Source organism: Crinia signifera, chromosome 19 (assembly GCF_055691185.1).
Source record: "Crinia signifera chromosome 19, ASM5569118v1, whole genome shotgun sequence".
Lineage (NCBI taxonomy): Eukaryota > Metazoa > Chordata > Amphibia > Anura > Myobatrachidae > Crinia > Crinia signifera.
This window is the reverse complement of record NC_139226.1, coordinates 1,803,516-1,831,252: the sequence shown is the minus strand read 5'-3', so window position 1 is coordinate 1,831,252 and position 27,737 is coordinate 1,803,516. Positions and strand designations below refer to the sequence as shown.

The 27,737-nt window shown below is 53.1% G+C and overlaps 1 protein-coding gene across 3 annotated transcripts in view; it reads left to right on the top strand.

Moving 5' to 3' along the window:
• The window catches only part of LOC146041916 (solute carrier family 2, facilitated glucose transporter member 1-like), a 176,803-nt gene that overhangs the window by 123,143 nt on the left and 25,923 nt on the right, over positions 1 to 27,737 (top strand). The window contains exons 1-2 of one of the 3 annotated variants that reach the window (XM_083161774.1): positions 19,654 to 19,854; positions 19,897 to 19,960. The exons of 1 other annotated variant lie outside the window; for it this stretch is intronic. In XM_083161774.1, coding sequence (XP_083017900.1) covers positions 19,943 to 19,960 — 18 coding nt within the window. In that variant the 5' untranslated portion in view covers positions 19,654 to 19,854; positions 19,897 to 19,942. Of the gene's footprint in view, positions 1 to 19,653; positions 19,961 to 27,737 lie in introns of those variants that run through there. One more of the 3 variants, XM_083161773.1, reaches the window with a different exon arrangement.

Here is a 27,737-nt window from a genome sequence, read left to right as displayed (position 1 = left end):
TGCCACCCGCCATGTGTAGAGATCAGGGGACGCAGCGAGTATAACCCCAGGAATCCTGCGTGCGCAGGTGATGTCAGTAATGGCTGCCACCCGCCATGTGCAGAGATCAGGGGACGCACTAGTATAACCCCCAGGAATCCTGTGTGCGCGGGTGATGTCAGTAATGGCTGCCACCCGCCATGTGCAGAGATCAGGGGACGCAGCGAAAATTACCCCCAGGAATCCGGCGTGCGCGGGTGATGTCGGTAATGGATGCCAACCGCCAAGTGCAGAGATCAAGGGATGCAGTGAGTATAACCCCAGGAATCCTGCATGCACGGGTGATGTCAGTAATGGCCACCACCCACCATGTGCAGAGATCAGAAGACGCAGCCAGTATAACTCCAGGAATCCTGCGTGCGCAGGTGATGTCACTAATGGCTGCCACCCGCCATGTGCAGAGATCAGGGGAAGCAGCGAGTATAACCCCAGGAATCCTGCGTACGCAGGTGATGTCAGTAATGGCTGCCACCCGCCATATGTAGAGATCAGGGGACACAGTGAGTATATCCCCCAGGATTCCTGCGTGCGCGGGTGATGTCGGTAATGGCTGCCACCCGCCATGTGCAGAGATCAGGGGATGCAGCGACTATAACCCCAGGAATCCTGCGTGCGCAGGTGATGTCGGTAATGGCTGCCACCCGCCATGTGCAGAGATCAGGGGACACAGCCAGTATAACTCCAGGAATCCTACGTGCGCAGGTGATGTCAGTAATGGCTGCCACCGACCATGTGCAGAGATCAGGGGACGCACTAGTATAACCCCAGGAATCCTGCGTGCGCAGGTGATGTCAGTAATGGCTGCCACCCGCCATGTGCAGAGATCAGGGGACGCAGCGAGTATAACCCCACGAATCCTGCGTGCGCAGGTGATGTCAGTAATGGCTGCCACCCGCCATGTGTAGAGATCAGGGAACGCAGCGAGTATAACCCCAGGAATCCTGCGTGCGCAGGTGATGTCAGTAATGGCTGCCACCCGCCATGTGCAGAGATCAGGGGACGCACTAGTATAACCCCCAGGAATCCTGTGTGCGCGGGTGATGTCAGTAATGGCTGCCACCCGCCATGTGCAGAGATCAGGGGACGCAGCGAAAATTACCCCCAGGAATCCGGCGTGCGCGGGTGATGTCGGTAATGGATGCCAACCGCCAAGTGCAGAGATCAAGGGATGCAGTGAGTATAACCCCAGGAATCCTGCATGCACGGGTGATGTCAGTAATGGCCACCACCCACCATGTGCAGAGATCAGAAGACGCAGCCAGTATAACTCCAGGAATCCTACGTGCGCAGGTGATGTCAGTAATGGCTGCCACCGACCATGTGCAGAGATCAGGGGACGCACTAGTATAACCCCAGGAATCCTGCGTGCGCAGGTGATGTCAGTAATGGCTGCCACTCGCCATGTGCAGAGATCAGGGGACGCAGCGAGTATAACCCCAGGAATCCTGCGTGCGCGGGTGATGTCGGTAATGGCTGCCACCCGCCATGTGCAGAGATCAGGGGACGCAGCGAGTATAACCCCAGGAATCCTGCGTGCGCAGGTGATGTCAGTAATGGCTGCTACCGACCATGTGCAGAGATCAGGGGACGCACTAGTATAACCCCCCGAATCCTGTGTGCGCGGGTGATGTCAGTAATGGCTGCCACCCGCCATGTGCAGAGATCAGGGGACGCAGCGAAAATTACCCCCAGGAATCCGGCGTGCGCGGGTGATGTCGGTAATGGATGCCAACCGCCATGTGCAGAGATCAAGGGATGCAGTGAGTATAACCCCAGGAATCCTGCATGCACGGGTGATGTCAGTAATGGCCACCACCCACCATGTGCAGAGATCAGGGGACGCAGCCAGTATAACTCCAGGAATCCTACGTGCGCAGGTGATGTCAGTAATGGCTGCCACCCGCCATGTGCAGAGATCAGGGGACGCACTAGTATAACCCCCAGGAATCCTGTGTGCGCGGGTGATGTCAGTAATGGCTGCCACCCGCCATGTGCAGAGATCAGGGGACGCAGCGAAAATTACCCCCAGGAATCCGGCGTGCGCGGGTGATGTCGGTAATGGATGCCAACCGCCAAGTGCAGAGATCAAGGGATGCAGTGAGTATAACCCCAGGAATCCTGCATGCACGGGTGATGTCAGTAATGGCCACCACCCACCATGTGCAAAGATCAGAAGACGCAGCCAGTATAACTCCAGGAATCCTACGTGCGCAGGTGATGTCAGTAATGGCTGCCACCGACCATGTGCAGAGATCAGGGGACGCACTAGTATAACCCCAGGAATCCTGCGTGCGCAGGTGATGTCAGTAATGGCTGCCACTCGCCATGTGCAGAGATCAGGGGACGCAGCGAGTATAACCCCAGGAATCCTGCGTGCGCGGGTGATGTCGGTAATGGCTGCCACCCGCCATGTGCAGAGATCAGGGGACGCAGCGATTATAACCCCAGGAATCCTGCGTGCGCAGGTGATGTCAGTAATGGCTGCTACCGACCATGTGCAGAGATCAGGGGACGCACTAGTATAACCCCCCGAATCCTGTGTGCGCGGGTGATGTCAGTAATGGCTGCCACCCGCCATGTGCAGAGATCAGGGGACGCAGCGAAAATTACCCCCAGGAATCCGGCGTGCGCGGGTGATGTCGGTAATGGATGCCAACCGCCATGTGCAGAGATCAAGGGATGCAGTGAGTATAACCCCAGGAATCCTGCATGCACGGGTGATGTCAGTAATGGCCACCACCCACCATGTGCAGAGATCAGGGGACGCAGCCAGTATAACTCCAGGAATCCTACGTGCGCAGGTGATGTCAGTAATGGCTGCCACCCGCCATGTGCAGAGATCAGGGGACGCACTAGTATAACCCCCAGGAATCCTGTGTGCGCGGGTGATGTCAGTAATGGCTGCCACCCGCCATGTGCAGAGATCAGGGGACGCAGCGAAAATTACCCCCAGGAATCCGGCGTGCGCGGGTGATGTCGGTAATGGATGCCAACCGCCAAGTGCAGAGATCAAGGGATGCAGTGAGTATAACCCCAGGAATCCTGCATGCACGGGTGATGTCAGTAATGGCCACCACCCACCATGTGCAAAGATCAGAAGACGCAGCCAGTATAACTCCAGGAATCCTACGTGCGCAGGTGATGTCAGTAATGGCTGCCACCGACCATGTGCAGAGATCAGGGGACGCACTAGTATAACCCCAGGAATCCTGCGTGCGCAGGTGATGTCAGTAATGGCTGCCACTCGCCATGTGCAGAGATCAGGGGACGCAGCGAGTATAACCCCAGGAATCCTGCGTGCGCGGGTGATGTCGGTAATGGCTGCCACCCGCCATGTGCAGAGATCAGGGGACGCAGCGAGTATAACCCCAGGAATCCTGCGTGCGCAGGTGATGTCAGTAATGGCTGCTACCGACCATGTGCAGAGATCAGGGGACGCACTAGTATAACCCCCAGGAATCCTGTGTGCGCGGGTGATGTCAGTAATGGCTGCCACCCGCCATGTGCAGAGATCAGGGGACGCAGCGAAAATTACCCCCAGGAATCCGGCGTGCGCGGGTGATGTCGGTAATGGATGCCAACCGCCATGTGCAGAGATCAAGGGATGCAGTGAGTATAACCCCAGGAATCCTGCATGCACGGGTGATGTCAGTAATGGCCACCACCCACCATGTGCAGAGATCAGGGGACGCAGCCAGTATAACTCCAGGAATCCTACGTGCGCAGGTGATGTCAGTAATGGCTGCCACCGACCATGTGCAGAGATCAGGGGACGCACTAGTATAACCCCAGGAATCCTGTATGCGCGGGTGATGTCAGTAATGGCTGCCACCCGCCATGTGCAGAGATCAGGGGACGCACTAGTATAACCCCCAGGAATCCTGTGTGCGCGGGTGATGTCAGTAATGGCTGCCACCCGCCATGTTCAGAGATCAGGGACGCAGCAAGTATAACCCCCAGGAATCCTGTGTGCGCGGGTGTTGTCGGTAATGGCTGCCACCCGCCATGTGCAGAGATCAGGGGGCGCAGTGAGTATAACCCCAGGAATCCTGCGTGCGCAGGAGATGACGGTAATGGCTGCCATCCGCCATGTGCAGAGATCAGGGGGCGCAGCGAGTATAACCCCCAGGAATCCTGTATGCGCGGGTGATGTCAGTAATGGCTGCCACCTGCCATGTGCAGAGATCAGGAGACACAGCGAGTATAACCCCCATGAATCCTACGTGCGCAGGTGATGTCGGTAATGGCTGCCACTCACCATGTGCAGAGATCAGGGGACGCACTAGTATAACCCCCAGGAATCCTGTGTGCGCGGGTGATGTCAGTAATGGCTGCCACCCGCCATGTGCAGAGATCAGGGGACGCAGCGAAAATTACCCCCAGGAATCCGGCGTGCGCGGGTGATGTCGGTAATGGATGCCAACCGCCATGTGCAGAGATCAAGGGATGCAGTGAGTATAACCCCAGGAATCCTGCATGCACGGGTGATGTCAGTAATGGCCACCACCCACCATGTGCAGAGATCAGGGGACGCAGCCAGTATAACTCCAGGAATCCTACGTGCGCAGGTGATGTCAGTAATGGCTGCCACCGACCATGTGCAGAGATCAGGGGACGCACTAGTATAACCCCAGGAATCCTGTATGCGCGGGTGATGTCAGTAATGGCTGCCACCCGCCATGTGCAGAGATCAGGGGACGCACTAGTATAACCCCCAGGAATCCTGTGTGCGCGGGTGATGTCAGTAATGGCTGCCACCCGCCATGTTCAGAGATCAGGGACGCAGCAAGTATAACCCCCAGGAATCCTGTGTGCGCGGGTGTTGTCGGTAATGGCTGCCACCCGCCATGTGCAGAGATCAGGGGGCGCAGTGAGTATAACCCCAGGAATCCTGCGTGCGCAGGAGATGACGGTAATGGCTGCCATCCGCCATGTGCAGAGATCAGGGGGCGCAGCGAGTATAACCCCCAGGAATCCTGTATGCGCGGGTGATGTCAGTAATGGCTGCCACCTGCCATGTGCAGAGATCAGGAGACACAGCGAGTATAACCCCCATGAATCCTACGTGCGCAGGTGATGTCGGTAATGGCTGCCACTCACCATGTGCAGAGATCAGGGGACGCACTAGTATAACCCCCAGGAATCCTGTGTGCGCGGGTGATGTCAGTAATGGCTGCCACCCGCCATGTGCAGAGATCAGGGGACGCAGCGAAAATTACCCCCAGGAATCCGGCGTGCGCGGGTGATGTCGGTAATGGATGCCAACCGCCAAGTGCAGAGATCAAGGGATGCAGTGAGTATAACCCCAGGAATCCTGCATGCACGGGTGATGTCAGTAATGGCCACCACCCACCATGTGCAGAGATCAGAAGACGCAGCCAGTATAACTCCAGGAATCCTGCGTGCGCAGGTGATGTCACTAATGGCTGCCACCCGCCATGTGCAGAGATCAGGGGAAGCAGCGAGTATAACCCCAGGAATCCTGCGTACGCAGGTGATGTCAGTAATGGCTGCCACCCGCCATATGTAGAGATCAGGGGACACAGTGAGTATATCCCCCAGGATTCCTGCGTGCGCGGGTGATGTCGGTAATGGCTGCCACCCGCCATGTGCAGAGATCAGGGGATGCAGCGACTATAACCCCAGGAATCCTGCGTGCGCAGGTGATGTCGGTAATGGCTGCCACCCGCCATGTGCAGAGATCAGGGGACACAGCCAGTATAACTCCAGGAATCCTACGTGCGCAGGTGATGTCAGTAATGGCTGCCACCGACCATGTGCAGAGATCAGGGGACGCACTAGTATAACCCCAGGAATCCTGCGTGCGCAGGTGATGTCAGTAATGGCTGCCACCCGCCATGTGCAGAGATCAGGGGACGCAGCGAGTATAACCCCACGAATCCTGCGTGCGCAGGTGATGTCAGTAATGGCTGCCACCCGCCATGTGTAGAGATCAGGGAACGCAGCGAGTATAACCCCAGGAATCCTGCGTGCGCAGGTGATGTCAGTAATGGCTGCCACCCGCCATGTGCAGAGATCAGGGGACGCACTAGTATAACCCCCAGGAATCCTGTGTGCGCGGGTGATGTCAGTAATGGCTGCCACCCGCCATGTGCAGAGATCAGGGGACGCAGCGAAAATTACCCCCAGGAATCCGGCGTGCGCGGGTGATGTCGGTAATGGATGCCAACCGCCAAGTGCAGAGATCAAGGGATGCAGTGAGTATAACCCCAGGAATCCTGCATGCACGGGTGATGTCAGTAATGGCCACCACCCACCATGTGCAGAGATCAGAAGACGCAGCCAGTATAACTCCAGGAATCCTACGTGCGCAGGTGATGTCAGTAATGGCTGCCACCGACCATGTGCAGAGATCAGGGGACGCACTAGTATAACCCCAGGAATCCTGCGTGCGCAGGTGATGTCAGTAATGGCTGCCACTCGCCATGTGCAGAGATCAGGGGACGCAGCGAGTATAACCCCAGGAATCCTGCGTGCGCGGGTGATGTCGGTAATGGCTGCCACCCGCCATGTGCAGAGATCAGGGGACGCAGCGAGTATAACCCCAGGAATCCTGCGTGCGCAGGTGATGTCAGTAATGGCTGCTACCGACCATGTGCAGAGATCAGGGGACGCACTAGTATAACCCCCCGAATCCTGTGTGCGCGGGTGATGTCAGTAATGGCTGCCACCCGCCATGTGCAGAGATCAGGGGACGCAGCGAAAATTACCCCCAGGAATCCGGCGTGCGCGGGTGATGTCGGTAATGGATGCCAACCGCCATGTGCAGAGATCAAGGGATGCAGTGAGTATAACCCCAGGAATCCTGCATGCACGGGTGATGTCAGTAATGGCCACCACCCACCATGTGCAGAGATCAGGGGACGCAGCCAGTATAACTCCAGGAATCCTACGTGCGCAGGTGATGTCAGTAATGGCTGCCACCCGCCATGTGCAGAGATCAGGGGACGCACTAGTATAACCCCCAGGAATCCTGTGTGCGCGGGTGATGTCAGTAATGGCTGCCACCCGCCATGTGCAGAGATCAGGGGACGCAGCGAAAATTACCCCCAGGAATCCGGCGTGCGCGGGTGATGTCGGTAATGGATGCCAACCGCCAAGTGCAGAGATCAAGGGATGCAGTGAGTATAACCCCAGGAATCCTGCATGCACGGGTGATGTCAGTAATGGCCACCACCCACCATGTGCAAAGATCAGAAGACGCAGCCAGTATAACTCCAGGAATCCTACGTGCGCAGGTGATGTCAGTAATGGCTGCCACCGACCATGTGCAGAGATCAGGGGACGCACTAGTATAACCCCAGGAATCCTGCGTGCGCAGGTGATGTCAGTAATGGCTGCCACTCGCCATGTGCAGAGATCAGGGGACGCAGCGAGTATAACCCCAGGAATCCTGCGTGCGCGGGTGATGTCGGTAATGGCTGCCACCCGCCATGTGCAGAGATCAGGGGACGCAGCGAGTATAACCCCAGGAATCCTGCGTGCGCAGGTGATGTCAGTAATGGCTGCTACCGACCATGTGCAGAGATCAGGGGACGCACTAGTATAACCCCCCGAATCCTGTGTGCGCGGGTGATGTCAGTAATGGCTGCCACCCGCCATGTGCAGAGATCAGGGGACGCAGCGAAAATTACCCCCAGGAATCCGGCGTGCGCGGGTGATGTCGGTAATGGATGCCAACCGCCATGTGCAGAGATCAAGGGATGCAGTGAGTATAACCCCAGGAATCCTGCATGCACGGGTGATGTCAGTAATGGCCACCACCCACCATGTGCAGAGATCAGGGGACGCAGCCAGTATAACTCCAGGAATCCTACGTGCGCAGGTGATGTCAGTAATGGCTGCCACCCGCCATGTGCAGAGATCAGGGGACGCACTAGTATAACCCCCAGGAATCCTGTGTGCGCGGGTGATGTCAGTAATGGCTGCCACCCGCCATGTGCAGAGATCAGGGGACGCAGCGAAAATTACCCCCAGGAATCCGGCGTGCGCGGGTGATGTCGGTAATGGATGCCAACCGCCAAGTGCAGAGATCAAGGGATGCAGTGAGTATAACCCCAGGAATCCTGCATGCACGGGTGATGTCAGTAATGGCCACCACCCACCATGTGCAAAGATCAGAAGACGCAGCCAGTATAACTCCAGGAATCCTACGTGCGCAGGTGATGTCAGTAATGGCTGCCACCGACCATGTGCAGAGATCAGGGGACGCACTAGTATAACCCCAGGAATCCTGCGTGCGCAGGTGATGTCAGTAATGGCTGCCACTCGCCATGTGCAGAGATCAGGGGACGCAGCGAGTATAACCCCAGGAATCCTGCGTGCGCGGGTGATGTCGGTAATGGCTGCCACCCGCCATGTGCAGAGATCAGGGGACGCAGCGAGTATAACCCCAGGAATCCTGCGTGCGCAGGTGATGTCAGTAATGGCTGCTACCGACCATGTGCAGAGATCAGGGGACGCACTAGTATAACCCCCAGGAATCCTGTGTGCGCGGGTGATGTCAGTAATGGCTGCCACCCGCCATGTGCAGAGATCAGGGGACGCAGCGAAAATTACCCCCAGGAATCCGGCGTGCGCGGGTGATGTCGGTAATGGATGCCAACCGCCATGTGCAGAGATCAAGGGATGCAGTGAGTATAACCCCAGGAATCCTGCATGCACGGGTGATGTCAGTAATGGCCACCACCCACCATGTGCAGAGATCAGGGGACGCAGCCAGTATAACTCCAGGAATCCTACGTGCGCAGGTGATGTCAGTAATGGCTGCCACCGACCATGTGCAGAGATCAGGGGACGCACTAGTATAACCCCAGGAATCCTGTATGCGCGGGTGATGTCAGTAATGGCTGCCACCCGCCATGTGCAGAGATCAGGGGACGCACTAGTATAACCCCCAGGAATCCTGTGTGCGCGGGTGATGTCAGTAATGGCTGCCACCCGCCATGTTCAGAGATCAGGGACGCAGCAAGTATAACCCCCAGGAATCCTGTGTGCGCGGGTGTTGTCGGTAATGGCTGCCACCCGCCATGTGCAGAGATCAGGGGGCGCAGTGAGTATAACCCCAGGAATCCTGCGTGCGCAGGAGATGACGGTAATGGCTGCCATCCGCCATGTGCAGAGATCAGGGGGCGCAGCGAGTATAACCCCCAGGAATCCTGTATGCGCGGGTGATGTCAGTAATGGCTGCCACCTGCCATGTGCAGAGATCAGGAGACACAGCGAGTATAACCCCCATGAATCCTACGTGCGCAGGTGATGTCGGTAATGGCTGCCACTCACCATGTGCAGAGATCAGGGGACGCACTAGTATAACCCCCAGGAATCCTGTGTGCGCGGGTGATGTCAGTAATGGCTGCCACCCGCCATGTGCAGAGATCAGGGGACGCAGCGAAAATTACCCCCAGGAATCCGGCGTGCGCGGGTGATGTCGGTAATGGATGCCAACCGCCATGTGCAGAGATCAAGGGATGCAGTGAGTATAACCCCAGGAATCCTGCATGCACGGGTGATGTCAGTAATGGCCACCACCCACCATGTGCAGAGATCAGGGGACGCAGCCAGTATAACTCCAGGAATCCTACGTGCGCAGGTGATGTCAGTAATGGCTGCCACCGACCATGTGCAGAGATCAGGGGACGCACTAGTATAACCCCAGGAATCCTGTATGCGCGGGTGATGTCAGTAATGGCTGCCACCCGCCATGTGCAGAGATCAGGGGACGCACTAGTATAACCCCCAGGAATCCTGTGTGCGCGGGTGATGTCAGTAATGGCTGCCACCCGCCATGTTTAGAGATCAGGGACGCAGCAAGTATAACCCCCAGGAATCCTGTGTGCGCGGGTGATGTCGGTAATGGCTGCCACCCGCCATGTGCAGAGATCAGGGGGCGCAGTGAGTATAACCCCAGGAATCCTGCGTGCGCGGGTGATGTCAGTAATGGCTGCCACCCGCCATGTTCAGAGATCAGGGACGCAGCAAGTATAACCCCCAGGAATCCTGTGTGCGCGGGTGATGTCAGTAATGGCTGCCACCCGCCATGTGCAGAGATCAGGGGACGCAGCAAGTATAACCCCCTGGAATCCTATGTGTGCGCAGGTAATGTCAGTAATGGCTGCCATCCGCAATGTGCAGAGATCAGGGGGCGCAGCGAGTATAACCCCCAGGAATCCTGTATGCGCGGGTGATGTCAGTAATGGCTGCCACCTGCCATGTGCAGAGATCAGGAGACGCAGCGAGTATAACCCCCATGAATCCTACGTGCGCAGGTGATGTCGGTAATGGCTGCCACCCGCCATGTGCAGAGATCAGGGGGTGCAGTGAGTATAACCCCCATGAATCCTACGTGCGCAGGAGATGACGGTAATGGCTGCCACCCGCCATGTGCAGAGATCAGGGGACGCAGCGAGTATAACCCCAGGAATCCTACGTGCGCAGGTGATGTCGGTAATGGCTGCCACCCACCATGTGCAGAGATCAGGTTGTGCAGCGAGTATAACCCCAGGAATCCTGCGTGCGCAGGAGATGACGGTAATGGCTGCCACCCGCCATGTTAGGCGCAGCTGCTTTTTCCATAAGTGGCTGATTAAGGCGGAAGCTCAGGGCTCAGCGGGGATCGGGGAGAACAATGGTCTACGAGTCTGATCCTGCCGGGAAATTACGTCTCATTTACCTAATGACGAGGACGAATTACCAGCAATCTACAACAGCCGGGAGGGACACTAACCTGATTACGGGGAGATTTGTGACAATAAGCCCCATCATATACAGGTGCGACGTGTGTGACGCAGGAATATAACACAACGTGGACAATCGTGTCACTGTTCATGTCACGTTTCCGGGTACAGTAATATCACAAGATGGCAGCCATACAGTACAGTCCCCTCCAGGTCTCTATCTGTGTGGGGTTTGTATGTTCTCCTGTCCCTCTCGGCGGCACCATTACACACTCAGAGAAGTGCGTCTGTACAGTGTGGGGGGAATTTACTAAGATGGGAGTTTCACATGGGAGTGTTGCTATGGGCATTTATCAACTAATATTAGCCGCAAATAATAAGTATCACCTAATAGTATCACAGGGGACCGCCGATCCCTGCTGCGATCCCCCCCTGCAGCGCTGCCGGCCGCATCCCCCATAGGTTTCTATGGGGGATGCGAATCTGCCCGATGTATCAACATCGGGCAGCCCGGCATCGCACCCCTGGGCTATCGCCATTCTAATATGGTGATAGCCCATTGTAGCCTATGACTACACATCGCACTGCCCCAGCAGGTCAGCGGGGTTGCGGGGGGGGGGGTGTGTGTGTCAGTGCGTATCCGCACATGCGATGACCCCACTGGCTCCAGGCTCCGGGCATCGGAGCCCTGTGTCTGCGCACTCAAATTTTATCCATTACGCCGGTATGTTCGCATTTTACAATGCGATCCTGGGGGGTAATATTCCGCCCAGATCGCCTTGTAAATGCGATTAATGATAAATGGGGGCCTTATTTAGCACCTTCTAGAAGATAAATAGTATCTGATGTGAAATAAATTTTCCATCTTAGTATATTTCCCCCTGCGACCCTGATGTGGCAACACTACACTGAATATGAAAGCAGCATTGTGCGTGTCTCCGAATCAGGCCCTTCTGTGGGCACATCTACGCAGTGCAGCCCAGATGGTTCCTCCACGGGCAGTATGTGGTAGTATCCAGGGTATACTGTACCGCTAAATACATATAGGCCCAGACCCTTGTATGGCTCATCTCCCACAGTGTAACCCCTGTAGCGCGCCCAAGATGGCTGCCTCACCTGGTGGGATGGAAAGTACATGGGCCCCACTCCTACCGCTCTATTCTGGAGGAGACCTATGGCACCCAGTGTACTCCAACATAGCGCGCCCAAGATGGCTGCCTCACCTGGTGGTCACGTCCCTAGGGCTGTTTCACACACACCGGCTGTGACCGGAAGGCACTCACACACTTTGTCCCGCTTTTTGCTGTGTAATATGTGAGAGTGGGAACTAAAGTGACGTCAGTCTGGTGGTGGAGAGCTACAACCGCACACCAGATGACCGGTGTGTGTGTGACAGGCCCCCATCGCCCTCAGCACGGGGCGACCGTCCTCTGCAGTGGTAAGATCTGGCCGCGCCATGACTGTCCCGTATGATAGGACAGATTGGTGGCCATTATCATTAGTGGACACCAATTAATGATACAGTAATGGACCCCTCCCCCCCATAAGACTCTAGTGATTGTGCTATGGGTCCCCCCTCTGATGCACAAACCCCTGGAGTTCGCCGGGGCCTCCACTAAATAATGGGTGGGTTGGGGATGAGGGAGTCTGCCCAACATTTTATGGTGTGCCCATGCCATCACATGATGTCAGCGCCCAACCGCATTTCCACCATCACCACCCAGGAGACATCATCAGCCTCTGTAGTATATAAGGATATTATACCCCTGTTATATGGAGATTCACTCCCACAGTAACCCCCCCCCCCCCTCCCCCCTCCCCCATGGTCTGCACCGTATAGGGCCTGGATGTGTCCTGAGAGGATGAGTCACATCCCCTGAGAGGTACAAGGAGGAGCCTCCCCCTCCTCACAGCTGGTACATGCTGCTGGTCACATCCGCACTCCTCCATTACCCACGGCCTGTACCACTAACGCCATTCACAGGGGGGGGGTTAACGCTTCATCTCCCAGCTGCCTCTGGGCGACTGTCACACACACACCGCTGCTCTCACACTGTCACACAGACACTGCTGCTCTCACACTGTCACACACACACCGCTGCTCTCACACTGTCACACACACCGCTGCTCTCACACACACAGCTGCTCTCACACTGTCACACACTGCTGCTGTCACACACACACACACACCGCTGCTCTCACACTGTCACACACACACCGCTGCTCACACACTGATACACACACTGCTGCTGTCACACACACCGCTGCTCTCACACTGTCACACACTGCTGCTGTCACACACACACACACACCGCTGCTCTCACACTGTCACACACACACCGCTGCTCACACACTGATACACACACTGCTGCTGTCACACACACCGCTGCTCTCACACTGTCACACACACACCGCTTCTCTCACACTGTCACACACACCGCTGCTCTCACACTGTCACACTCACACCGCTGCTCACACACTGATACACACACTGCTGCTATCACACTGTCACACACACCGCTGCTCTCACACTGATACACACACTGCTGCTGTCACACACTGTCACACACACCGCTGCTCTCACACTGTCACACACACCGCTGCTCTCACACTGTCACACACACCGCTGCTCTCACACTGTCACACACACCGCTGCTCTCACACTGTCACACACACCGCTGCTCTCACACTGTCACACACACACCGCTGCTCTCACACTGTCACACACACCGCTGCTCACACACTGATACACACACTGCTGTTGTCACACTGTCACACACACCGCTGCTCTCACACTGTCATATACACACCGCTGCTCTCACACTGTCACACACACCGCTGCTCTCACACTGATACACACACTGCTGCTGTCACACACTGTCACACACACACCGCTGCTCTCACACTGTCACACACACCGCTGCTCTCACACTGTCACACACACACCGCTGCTCACACACTGATACACACACACCGCTGCTCTCACACTGTCACACACACACACACCGCCGCTCACACACTGATACACACACACCGCTGCACTCACACTGTCATATACACACCGCTGCTCTCACACTGTCACACACACACCGCTGCTCTCACACTGTCACACACACCGCTGCTCTCACACACACTGCTGCTCTCACACTGTCACACACTGCTGCTGTCACACACACACACACACCGCTGCTCTCACACTGTCACACACACACCGCTGCTCACACACTGATACACACACTGCTGCTGTCACACACACCGCTGCTCTCACACTGTCACACACTGCTGCTGTCACACACACACACACACCGCTGCTCTCACACTGTCACACACACACCGCTGCTCACACACTGATACACACACTGCTGCTGTCACACACACCGCTGCTCTCACACTGTCACACACACACCGCTTCTCTCACACTGTCACACACACCGCTGCTCTCACACTGTCACACTCACACCGCTGCTCACACACTGATACACACACTGCTGCTATCACACTGTCACACACACCGCTGCTCTCACACTGATACACACACTGCTGCTGTCACACACTGTCACACACACCGCTGCTCTCACACTGTCACACACACCGCTGCTCTCACACTGTCACACACACCGCTGCTCTCACACTGTCACACACACCGCTGCTCTCACACTGTCACACACACCGCTGCTCTCACACTGTCACACACACACCGCTGCTCTCACACTGTCACACACACCGCTGCTCACACACTGATACACACACTGCTGTTGTCACACTGTCACACACACCGCTGCTCTCACACTGTCATATACACACCGCTGCTCTCACACTGTCACACACACCGCTGCTCTCACACTGATACACACACTGCTGCTGTCACACACTGTCACACACACACCGCTGCTCTCACACTGTCACACACACCGCTGCTCTCACACTGTCACACACACACCGCTGCTCACACACTGATACACACACACCGCTGCTCTCACACTGTCACACACACACACACCGCCGCTCACACACTGATACACACACACCGCTGCACTCACACTGTCATATACACACCGCTGCTCTCACACTGTCACACACACACACACCGCCGCTCACACACTGATACACACACACCGCTGCACTCACACTGTCACACACACACACACCGCCGCTCACACACTGATACACACACACCGCTGCACTCACACTGTCATATACACACCGCTGCTCTCACACTGTCACACACACACACACCGCCGCTCACACACTGATACACACACACCGCTGCACTCACACTGTCATATACACACCGCTGCTCTCACACTGTCACACACACACCGCTGCTCACACACTGATACACACACACCGCTGCTATCACACTGTCACACACACCGCTGCACTCACACTGATACACACACTGCTGCTGTCACACACACCGCTGCTCTCACACTGTCATATACACACCGCTGCTCTCACACTGTCACACACACCGCTGCTCTCACACTGATACACACACTGCTGCTGTCACACACTGTCACACACACACCGCTGCTCTCACACTGTCACACACACACCGCTGCTCTCACACTGTCACACACACCGCTGCTCTCACACTGTCACACACACACCGCTGCTCACACACTGATACACACACACCGCTGCTCTCACACTGTCACACACACACCGCCGCTCACACACTGATACACACACACCGCTGCACTCACACTGTCATATACACACCGCTGCTCTCACACTGTCACACACACCGCTGCTCTCACACTGATACACACACTGCTGCTGTCACACACACACACATCGCTGCTCTCACACTGTCACACACACCGCTGCTCTCACACTGTCACACACACACCGCTGCTCTCACACTGTCACACACACACCGCTGCTCACACACTGTCACACACACACCGCTGCTCTCACACTGTCACACACACACACCGCTGCTCACACACTGTCACACACACACCACTGCACACACACTCCGCTGCTCTCACACTGTCACACACACTGCTGCTCTCACACTGTCACACACACCGCTGCTCTCACACTGTCACACACACACCGCTGCTCACATACTGTCACACACACCGCTGCTCTCACACTGTCACACACCGCTGCACTCACACTGTCACACACACACTGCTGCTCACAAACTGTCACACACAACTGACACACACACCGCTGCGCGCACACTGTCACACACACCGCTGCTCACACACTGTCACACACACTAGTACTCTCACATTGTCACACACACCACTGCTCTCACACTGTCCCACACACACACCGCTGCTCACACACTGTCACACACACACCGCTGCTCTCACACTGTCACACACACACAGCTGCTCTCACACTGTCACACACCCTTTCACTGACATGTCCCACACACTGCTGCTCACACACCACTGCTTACACCACTGTCACACACACACACACACACACACACCACTGCTCACACTGCTATATGAGGAGGAGGGTGAACATACAGTATATGAGGATGAGGATGTATATTCAGTATATGATGAGGGTGCGGTGTATATATATATATATTTATTAACAGTTTCTTATATAGCGCACACATATTCCACAATGCTGTACAGAGAATATTTCAACACTCACATCAGTCCCTGCCCCAAAAGCACGGGGAGAATATACAAACTCTGCACAGTTAGAGCCATGGTAGGGATCGAACCCATGACCTCAGCGCTGTGAGGCGGTAATGCTAACCATTACACCATCCGTACTGCCCCGTATATATAACACATGGTGGGGATATAACCCATGACCTCAGCACTGTGAGGCAGTAATGCTAACCATTACACCATCCGTACTGCCCCGTATATATAACACATGGTGGGAATAGAACCCATGACCTCAGTGCTGTGAGGCAGTAATGCTATAACCATTACACTGTCCGTACTGCCCGGTATATAGAACACATGGTGGGGATAGAACCCATGACCTCAGTGCTGTGAGGCAGTAATGCTAACCATTACACCGTCCGTAATGCCCCGGATATATATCACATGGTGGGGATAGAACCCATGACCTCGGCGCTGTGAGGCAGTAATGCTAACCATTACACCGACCGTACTGCCCCGTATATATAACACATGGTGGGAATAGAACCCATGACCTCAGCGCTGTGAGGCAGTAATGCTAACCATTACACCGTCCGTACTGCCCCGTATATATAACACATGGTGGGAATAGAACCCATGACCTCAGCGCTGTAAGGCAGTAATGTAACCATTACACCGTCCGTACTGCCCTGTATATATAACACATGGTGGTGATAGAACCCATGACCTCAGTGCTGTAAGGCAGTAATGTAACCATTACACCGTCCGTACTGCCCCGTATATATAACACATGGTGGGGATAGAACCCATGACCTCAGTGCTGTGAGGCAGTAATGTAACCATTACACCATCCATACTGCCCCGTATATATAACACATGGTGGGGATAGAACCCATGACCTCAGTGCTGTGAGGCAGTAATATAACCATTACACCATCTGTACTGCCCCGTATATATAACACACGGTGGGGATAGAACCCATGACCTCAGTCCTGTGAGGCAGTAATGCTAACCACTACACCATCCGTACTGCCCTGTATATATAACACATGGTGGGGATAGAACCCATGACCTCAGTGCTGTGAGGCAGTAATGCTAACCATTACACCATCCGTACTGCCCCGTATATATAACACATGGTGGGGATAGAACCCATGACCTTAGTGCTGTGAGGCAGTAATGTAACCTCTACACCGTCTGTACTGCCCCGTATATATAACACATGGTGGTGATAGAACCCATGACCTCAGTGCTGTGAGGCAGTAATGCTAACCATTACACCATCTGTGCTGCCCCGTATATATAACTCATGGTGGGAATAGAACCCATGACCTCAGCGCTGTGAGGCAGTAATGTAACATTACACCGTCCGTGCTGCCCTGTATATATAACACATGGTGGGAATAGAACCCATAACCTCAGCGCTGTGAGGCAGTAATGTAACCATTACACCATCCATACTGCCCCGTATATATAACACATGGTGGGGATAGAACCCATGACCTCAGCGCTGTGAGGCAGTAATGTAACCATTACACCGTCCGTACTGCCCCGTATATATAACACATGGTGGGAATAGAACCCATGACCTCAGCGCTGTGAGGCAGTAATATAACCATTACACCGTCCGTACTGCCCCGTATATATTACACATGGTGGGGATAGAACCCATGACCTCAGCGCTGTGAGGCAGTAATATAACCATTACACCATCCGTACTGCCCCGTATATATAACACATGGTGGGGATAGAACCCATGACCTCAGCGCTTTGAGGCAGTAATATAACCATTACACCATCCGTACTGCCCTGTATATATAACACATGGTGGGGATAGAACCCATGACCTCAGCGCTGTGAGGCAGTAATGCTAACCATTACACCGTCCGTACTGCCCCGTATATATAACACATGGTGGGGATAGAACCCATGACCTCAGTGCTGTGAGGTAGCAATACTAACCATTACACCGTCCATACTGCCCTGTATATATAACACATGGTGGGGATAGAACCCATGACCTCAGTGCTGTGAGGCAGTAATATAACCATTACACCATCCGTACTGCCCCGTATATATAACACATGGTGGGGATAGAACCCATGACCTCAGTGCTGTGAAGCAGTAATGCTAACCATTACACCATCCGTACTGCCCCGTATATATAACACATGGTGGGGATAGAACCCATGACCTCAGTGATGTGATGCAGTAATGTAACCATTACATCATCCGTACTGCCGGTATATATAACACATGGTGGGGATAGAACCCATGACCTCAGTGCTGTGAGGCAGTAATGCTAACCATTACATCATCCGTACTGCCCTGTATATATAACACATGGTGGGGATAGAACCCATGACCTCAGCGCTGTGAGGCAGTAATGCTAACCATTACATCATCCGTACTGCCCTGTATATATAACACATAGAACCCATGACCTCAGTGTTGTAATGCTAACCATTACACCATCCGTGTTGCCCAGGATGTATATGAGGATGAGGGTGCAGTGTATATGAGGATGAGGGTGTATATACAGTATATGAGGATGAGGGTGCGGTGTATATAGGATGTATATGAGGATGAGGGTGCGGTGTATATGAGGATGAGGGTGTATATACAGTATATGAGGATGAGGGTGCGGTGTATATAGGATGTATATGAGGATGAGGGTGCGGTGTATATAGGATGTATATGAGGATGAGGGTGCGGTGTATATGAGGATGAGGGTGTATATACAGTATATGAGGATGAGGGTGCGGTGTATATAGGATGTATATGAGGATGAGGGTGTATATACAGTATATGAGGATGTATATGAGGATGAGGGTGCGGTGTATATAGGATGTATATGAGGATGAGGGTGTATATACAGTATATGAGGATGTATATGAGGATGCGGGTGCGGTGTATATAGGATGTATATGAGGATGAGGGTGCGGTGTATATAGGATGTATATGAGGATGAGGGTGCGGTGTATATGAGGATGAGGGTGTATATACAGTATATGAGGATGAGGGTGCGGTGTATATAGGATGTATATGAGGATGAGGGTGTATATACAGTATATGAGGATGTATATGAGGATGAGGGTGCGGTGTATATAGGATGTATATACAGTATATGAGGATGTAGATGAGATGAATGATACATTGTATAAGGAGTCTGTGTGACGTGTAATAGAGCACATGACTCTAGTGGAGGTGTGTTGGGGGAGGAGCCGGTGCTTGCAGTGACATCACCCTGAGTGGCCAATGGGAGGCGAGGGCAGCTCACACACCCCCCTCCCTCCCCCCCTCCATCCCCCCCTGGTATAAGATCCGGAGCCGGCAGTGCCGCAACCAGTTATACAGAGACATACAGCGCCCGGACAGCAGAGATCGGGACTCAGCGATTATCGGGATATATCCGGATAGCAGATATCGGGATATTACAGGATAGTACATTTTGGGGACTCAGCAATAATCGGGATATAACCGGATAGCAAATATCGGGACTGAGCAATAATCGGGATATACACCGGATAGCAAATATCGGGACTGAGCAATAATCGGGATATAACCGGATAGCAGAGATTGGGACACAGCGCGGATAAGTGCCGGGACTATAACTCGGGGATGGAGTCCGATGGCAAGGTATGGAGTCCGTGCTAATGGTGGGGGACCAGAACTACCCCCCCCCCCCCCTTTGTATCTGTAACGTTAAATGTTCCTGTAACCCCCCTGTAACAGCCTGCCTTGTACCTACTACCTCTGTACCTACTACCTCTGTACCTACTATCTCTGTACCTACTACCCCTCTACCTCCTACCCCTATACCTACCACCCCTGTACCTACCACACCTGAAGCTACTACCTCTGTACCTACCACCCCTGTACCTACCACCCCTGTACCTACTATCTCTGCACCTACCACCCCTGTACCTACTATCTCTGTACCTACCACCCCTGCACCTACTATCTCTGTACCTACCACCCCTTTACCTACCACCCCTGTACCTACTATCTCTGTACCTACCACCCCTGTACCTAGCACCCCTGTACCTACCACCCTTGTACCTAGCACCCCTGTACCTACCACCCCTGTACCTACTACCTCTGTACCTACTACCCCTGTACCTACTATCTCTGTACCTACCACCCCTGTACCTACTATCTCTGTACCTACCACCCCTTTACCTACCACCCCTGTACCTACCACCCTTGTACCTACTACCTCTGTACCTACTACCCCTGTACCTACTATCTCTGTACCTACCACCCCTGTACCTACTATCTCTGTACCTACCACCCCTTTACCTACCACCCCTGTACCTACCACCCTTGTACCTACTACCTCTGTACCTACTACCCCTGTACCTACTATCTCTGTACCTACCACCCCTGTACCTACTATCTCTGTACCTACCACCCCTTTACCTACCACCCCTGTACCTACTATCTCTGTACCTACTATCTCTGTACCTACCACCCCTGTACCTACCACCCCTGTACCTAGCACCCCTGTACCTAGCACCCCTGTACCTACTACCTCTGTACCTACTACCTCTGTACCTACTATCTCTGTACCTACTACCCCTGTACCTACCACCCCTGTACCTACCACCTCTGTACCTACCACCCCTGTACCTACCACCCCTGTACCTACTACCTCTGTACCTACTATCTCTGTACCTACTACCTCTGTACCTACCACCCTTGTACCTACTACCCCTGTACTTCATGTCTGACCGGCATCTGGACTGATCATAGAATGACTCTAGGTTGACAGTCATAAGGTCCACCACTATTGGTCGACATGGAAAAGGTCGACATGCATTTTCTTACAAATTTGAGCTGACAGGCGGTACCGTCCACTAGGGCATGGAGGGAGAATATAATAGTGTGCCAGCGTAGCGAGCCATGCCAGGGGTCGCGGTACACTTATGCCCGTACACATCAGGACGATGGTGCTCGTGAGTGTACGACCCGCTCACGAGCTGACGGCGCCACGACACGCCGCGAAAATGCGGCTGATGTGATGCGATCCGATCGCAACCCCCACCCACTACTGCTGCAGGTAGGATCTCAGAACCGACCGACTGACCTGCGGGGCCGCGGATCGGGATCGCATCAAAAAGGCACCAAAGTGGCCCAAAACACGGCCGATATACATACAATCGCTCGAGAATGTATCTAAATTGACTCGTTTTGGGCCATATCGTCCTGGGGTGTACCCCACATTAGACAGTGTCCATGTCGACCTATGTCAACAACATAAAAACATTAAAAGCTCATGTTGACCTTTTTCCTTGTTGACCTTTCCAAGGTCGCCCTGTTGGCCTTTTAGCTATCGACCTTTGGACCCTGTCGACCATTAATGGTCCACGATATGATTTTAGACCCAGAGACTGTAGATGTTTTATACCCTGACCTGTCCCAATGTTCTGGTATCTCATGGACAGGACGGCAGCCTGTGTGTCATCCCTGTATAACCTCAGGGGGCGCCGGTCACTGACCTCTCCTGGCTGGATCTGTATCCTGTGGAATATTCCCAAATTCCTGGTTGAGGAGTGTGCACTGTGCCCTCTGTACAGTGCTAACCGCTGTGCCCTCTGTACAGTGCTAACCGCTGTGCCGTCTGTACAGTGCTAACCGCTGTGCCCTCTGTACAGTGCTAACCGCTGTGCCCTCTGTATAGCGCTAACCGCTGTGCCCTCTGTATAGCACTAACCGCTGTGCCGTCTGTACTGTGCTAACCGCTGTGCCCTCTGTACTGTGCTAACCGCTGTGCCCTCTGTATAGCGCTAACCGCTGTGCCCTCTGTATAGCGCTAACCGCTGTGCCCTCTGTACTGTGCTAACCGCTGTGCCCTCTGTACTGTGCTAACCGCTGTGCCCTCTGTACAGTGCTAACCGCTGTGCCGTCTGTATAGCGCTAACCGCTGTGCCGTCTGTATAGCGCTAACCGCTGTGCCGTCTGTATAGCGCTAACCGCTGTGCCGTCTGTACTGTGCTAACCGCTGTGCCGTCTGTACAGTGCTAACCGCTGTGCCGTCTGTACAGTGCTAACCGCTGTGCCCTCTGTATAGCGCTAACCGCTGTGCCCTCTGTATAGCACTAACCGCTGTGCCGTCTGTACTGTGCTAACCGCTGTGCCCTCTGTACTGTGCTAACCGCTGTGCCCTCTGTACAGTGCTAACCGCTGTGCCGTCTGTATAGCGCTAACCGCTGTGCCGTCTGTATAGCGCTAACCGCTGTGCCGTCTGTATAGCGCTAACCGCTGTGCCGTCTGTATAGCGCTAACCACTGTGTCGTCTGTACTGTGCCATACCTCCCAACTGTCACGATTATAGCGGGACAGTCCCGATTTTCGGGTCCTGTCCCGCTGTCCCACCCGCGGCAGTCATTGTCCCGCTGCGGGGGGTGGCAGTTGGGAGACCCCCCCAATCTAATAGAATAGACGCTGTGCGCATGCGCACAGCGTCTATTCTCGTATGAAAATGAGGTTGCGGCTAATTAGTATAAGCCACACCCTCATTTGCATACGCCCCGCCCCCTTTTCGGGCGCTCACGCGGTCCCTATTTCCTCAGCGCAGAAGTTGGGAGGTATGCAGTGCTAACCACTGTACCATCTGTACAGTGCTAACCACTGTGCCATCTGTACAGTGCTAACCGCTGTGCCCTCTGCATACCTCCCAACAGTCACGATTTCAGCGGGATAGTCCCGATTATCAGGGCCTGTCCCGCTGTCCCACCCGCGGGCGGCAGTGTCCCGCGGTGAGGGGGGGGCTGTTGGGAGTCCCCCCTGTAGGCTGCTAAGCAGCGGGGAATATGCGCACAGCGTCTATTCCCGTAGCCAGGGGGCTGGGGGCATGGCTAGAGGCTCACAGAGCCGCTGGGTCATGCCCCCATAGCGGCAAAATGAGGGCGTGGCCTCGCGGGAGAGCCGCGAGTATAGGCCACGCCCCTGAATTAGGTCACTCCCCCAAAATTTCCATCAGCATCAGCTGGGTCGTGCCGCTGGATCATCAAAAGTTGGGAGGTATGCCTCTGTATAAGGCTAACCACTGTGCCGTCTGTGCAGTGCTAACCACTGTGCCATCTGTATAGCGCTAACCACTGTGCCATCTGTATAGCGCTAACCGCTGTGCCATCTGTATAGCGCTAACCGCTGTGCCATCTGTATAGCGCTAACCGCTGTGCCATCTGTACAGCGCTAACCACTGTGCCGTCTGTACAGCGCTAACCGCTGTGCCGTCTGTATAGCGCTAACCGCTGTGCCATCTGTATAGCGCTAACCGCTGTGCCATCTGTATAGCGCTAACCGCTGTGCCATCTGTATAGCGCTAACCGCTGTGCCATCTGTATAGCGCTAACCGCTGTGCCATCTGTATAGCGCTGACCGCTGTGCCATCTGTATAGCGCTGACCGCTGTGCCATCTGTATAGCGCTAACCGCTGTGCCATCTGTATAGCGCTAACCGCTGTGCCATCTGTATAGCGCTAACCGCTGTGCCATCTGTATAGCGCTAACCGCTGTGCCATCTGTATAGCGCTGACCGCTGTGCCATCTGTATAGCGCTAACCGCTGAGCCATCTGTATAGCGCTAACCGCTGAGCCATCTGTATAGCGCTAACCGCTGTGCCATCTGTATAGCGCTAACCGCTGTGCCATCTGTATAGCGCTGACCGCTGTGCCATCTGTATAGCGCTGACCGCTGTGCCATCTGTATAGCGCTAACCGCTGAGCCATCTGTATAGCGCTGACCGCTGTGCTGCCCGGTGGGAAGGTGTAATGTTGGTACACTGTGTGAGGCAATGCTGCTGGAGGCCGTACAATGGAGCTGGGGTGGGGGAGGCCGGGGAATGACGCAGCTTTGTAGGGGAAAGGTGAACCCCATACACTGCGGTGTTCCGACAGCTGGCTTCCCATTGGCTAGGAGGGACGAGCCCTCCAGAAATATGTCTGCACTTCCCAGAATAATTCTCATGTTACAGTGGCTGATCCTCTCCATACTGTACACTATGACGCGCCCATTTATTAGTGTGTGTGTGTGTGTGTGTACAGTATGTATGTGTGTGTGTGTGTATGTGTATATATATATATATATATATATATATATATATATATATATATATATATATATATTATCTATCAGTGTATAGATCTGTGGCTTATTCCTCACAAAACCGCAAGTGTTAAGTATCCACTGAAAGGATCACAGGGGGCCCACAGCCACAGCCCCCACATCGCAGGGACCACTGTCCCTGGGGGGCTGGATAATACAACCATAATTATGAGTTCAGTGGGAAGCTGTGGTGCTTTACCACTGCTCCCCGACCAGGGTCCATACGTCACCAACCCGGAAATTACCCGGGTCCAACATGTGACAGGGGAGAGGTATTACTGACACATTCCTGTATAATGCTCCGCATCCTCTTACTGACGAGTACAATGCTCCGCATCCTCTTACTGACTAGTACAATGCTCTGCATCCTCTTACTGACTAGTACAATGCTCTGCATCCTCTTACTGACTAGTATAATGCTCCGCATCCTCTTACTGACTAGTACAATGCTCCGCATCCTCTTACTGACACATTCCTGTATAATGCTCTGCATCCTCTTACTGACTAGTACAATGCTCTGCATCCTCTTACTGACTAGTACAATGCTCTGCATCCTCTTACTGACTAGTATAATGCTCCGCATCCTCTTACTGACTAGTATAATGCTCTGCATCCTCTTACTGACTAGTATAATGCTCCGCATCCTCTTACTGACTAGTACAATGCTCCGCATCCTCTTATTGACTAGTACAATGCTCTGCATCCTCTTACTGACTAGTACAATGCTCTGCATCCTCTTACTGACTAGTATAATGCTCTGCATCCTCTTACTGACTAGTACAATGCTCTGCATCCTCTTACTGACTAGTACAATGCTCTGCATCCTCTTACTGACGTGTCTGATACATTGTATCCTGTATAATGCTCAGCATCCTCTTACTGACGTGTCTGATACATTGTATCCTGTATAATGCTCAGCATCCTCTTACTGACGTGTCTGATACATTGTATCCTGTATAATGCTCCGCATCCTCTTACTGACGGGTCTGATACATTGTATCCCTGTATAATGCTCAGCATCCGCTTACTGAAGTGTCTGATACATTGTATCCTGTATAATGCTCAGCATCCTCTTACTGACGTGTCTGATACATTGCATCCTTGTATAATGCTCAGCATCCTCTTACTGACGTGTCTGATACATTGTATCCCTGTATAATGCTCAGCATCCTCTTACTGACGTGTCTGATACATTGTATCCCTGTATAATGCGCATCATCCTCTTACTGACGTGTCTGATACATTGTATCCTGTATAATGCTCAGCATCCTCTTACTGACGGGTCTGATACATTGTATCCCTGTATAATGCTCCGCATCCTCTTACTGACGTGTCTGATACATTGTATCCTGTATAATGCTCAGCATCCTCTTACTGACGTGTCTGATACATTGTATCCCTGTATAATGCTCCGCATCCTCTTACTGACGGGTCTGATACATTGTATCCCTGTATAATGCTCCGCATCCTCTTACTGACGGGTCTGATACATTGTATCCCTGTATAATGCTCAGCATCCTCTTACTGACGTGTCTGATACATTGTATCCTGTATAATGCTCAGCATCCTCTTACTGACGTGTCTGATACATTGTATCCTGTATAATGCTCAGCATCCTCTTACTGACGTGTCTGATACATTGTATCCCTGTATAATGCTCAGCATCCTCTTACTGACGTGTCTGATACATTGTATCCTGTATAATGCTCGGCATCCTCTTACTGACGTGTCTGATACATTGTATCCCTGTATAATGCTCAGCATCCTCTTACTGACGTGTCTGATACATTGTATCCCTGTATAATGCTCAGCATCCTCTTACTGACGTGTCTGATACATTGTATCCCTGTATAATGCTCCGCATCCTCTTACTGACGGGTCTGATACATTGTATCCCTGTATAATGCTCCGCATCCTCTTACTGACGGGTCTGATACATTGTATCCCTGTATAATGCTCAGCATCCTCTTACTGACGTGTCTGATACATTGTATCCTGCATAATGCTCAGCATCCTCTTACTGACGGGTCTGATACATTGTATCCCTGTATAATGCTCAGCATCCTCTTACTGACGGGTCTGATACATTGTATCCCTGTATAATGCTCAGCATCCTCTTACTGACGGGTCTGATACATTGTATCCCTGTATAATGCTCCGCATCCTCTTACTGACGTGTCCGATACATTGTATCCTGTATAATGCTCAGCATCCTCTTACTGACGTGTCCGATACATTGTATCCTGTATAATGCTCAGCATCCTCTTACTGACGTGTCCGATACATTGTATCCTGTATAATGCTCAGCATCCCCTTACTGACGTGTCTGATACATTGTATCCCTGTATAATGCGCATCATCCTCTTACTGACGTGTCTGATACATTGTATCCCTGTATAATGCTCCGCATCCTCTTACTGACGTGTCAGATACATTGTATCCCTGTATAATGCTCCGCATCCTCTTACTGACGTGTCTGATACATTGTATCCTGTATAATGCGCATCATCGTCTTACTGACGTGTCTGATACATTGTATCCCTGTATAATGCTCAGCATCCTCTTACTGACGTGTCTGATACATTGTATCCCTGTATAATGCTCAGCATCCTCTTACTGACGCGTCTGATACATTGTATCCTGTATAATGCTCAGCATCCTCTTACTGACGCGTCTGATACATTGTATCCTGTATAATGCTCTGCATCCTCTTACTGACGCGTCTGATACATTGTATCCTGTATAATGCTCAGCATCCTCTTACTGACGTGTATGATACATTGTATCCCTGTATAATGCTCCGCATCCTCTTACTGACGTGTCTGATACATTGTATCCTGTATAATGCTCCGCATCCTCTTACTGAACTGTCTGATACATTGTATCCCTGTATAATGCTCAGCATCCTCTTACTGAACTGTCTGATACATTGTATCCCTGTATAATGCTCAGCATCCTCTTACTGACGTGTCCGATACATTGTATCCTGTATAAAGCTCCGCATCCTCTTACTGACGTGTCTGATACATTGTATCCCTGTATAATGCTCAGCATCCTCTTACTGACGTGTCTGATACATTGTATCCCTGTATAATGCTCAGCATCCTCTTACTGACGTGTCTGATACATTGTATCCCTGTATAATGCTCCGCATCCTCTTACTGACGTGTCTGATACATTGTATCCCTGTATAATGCTCCGCATCCTCTTACTGACGTGTCTGATACATTGTATCCCTGTATAATGCTCAGCATCCTCTTACTGACGTGTCTGATACATTGTATCCCTGTATAATGCTCAGTAT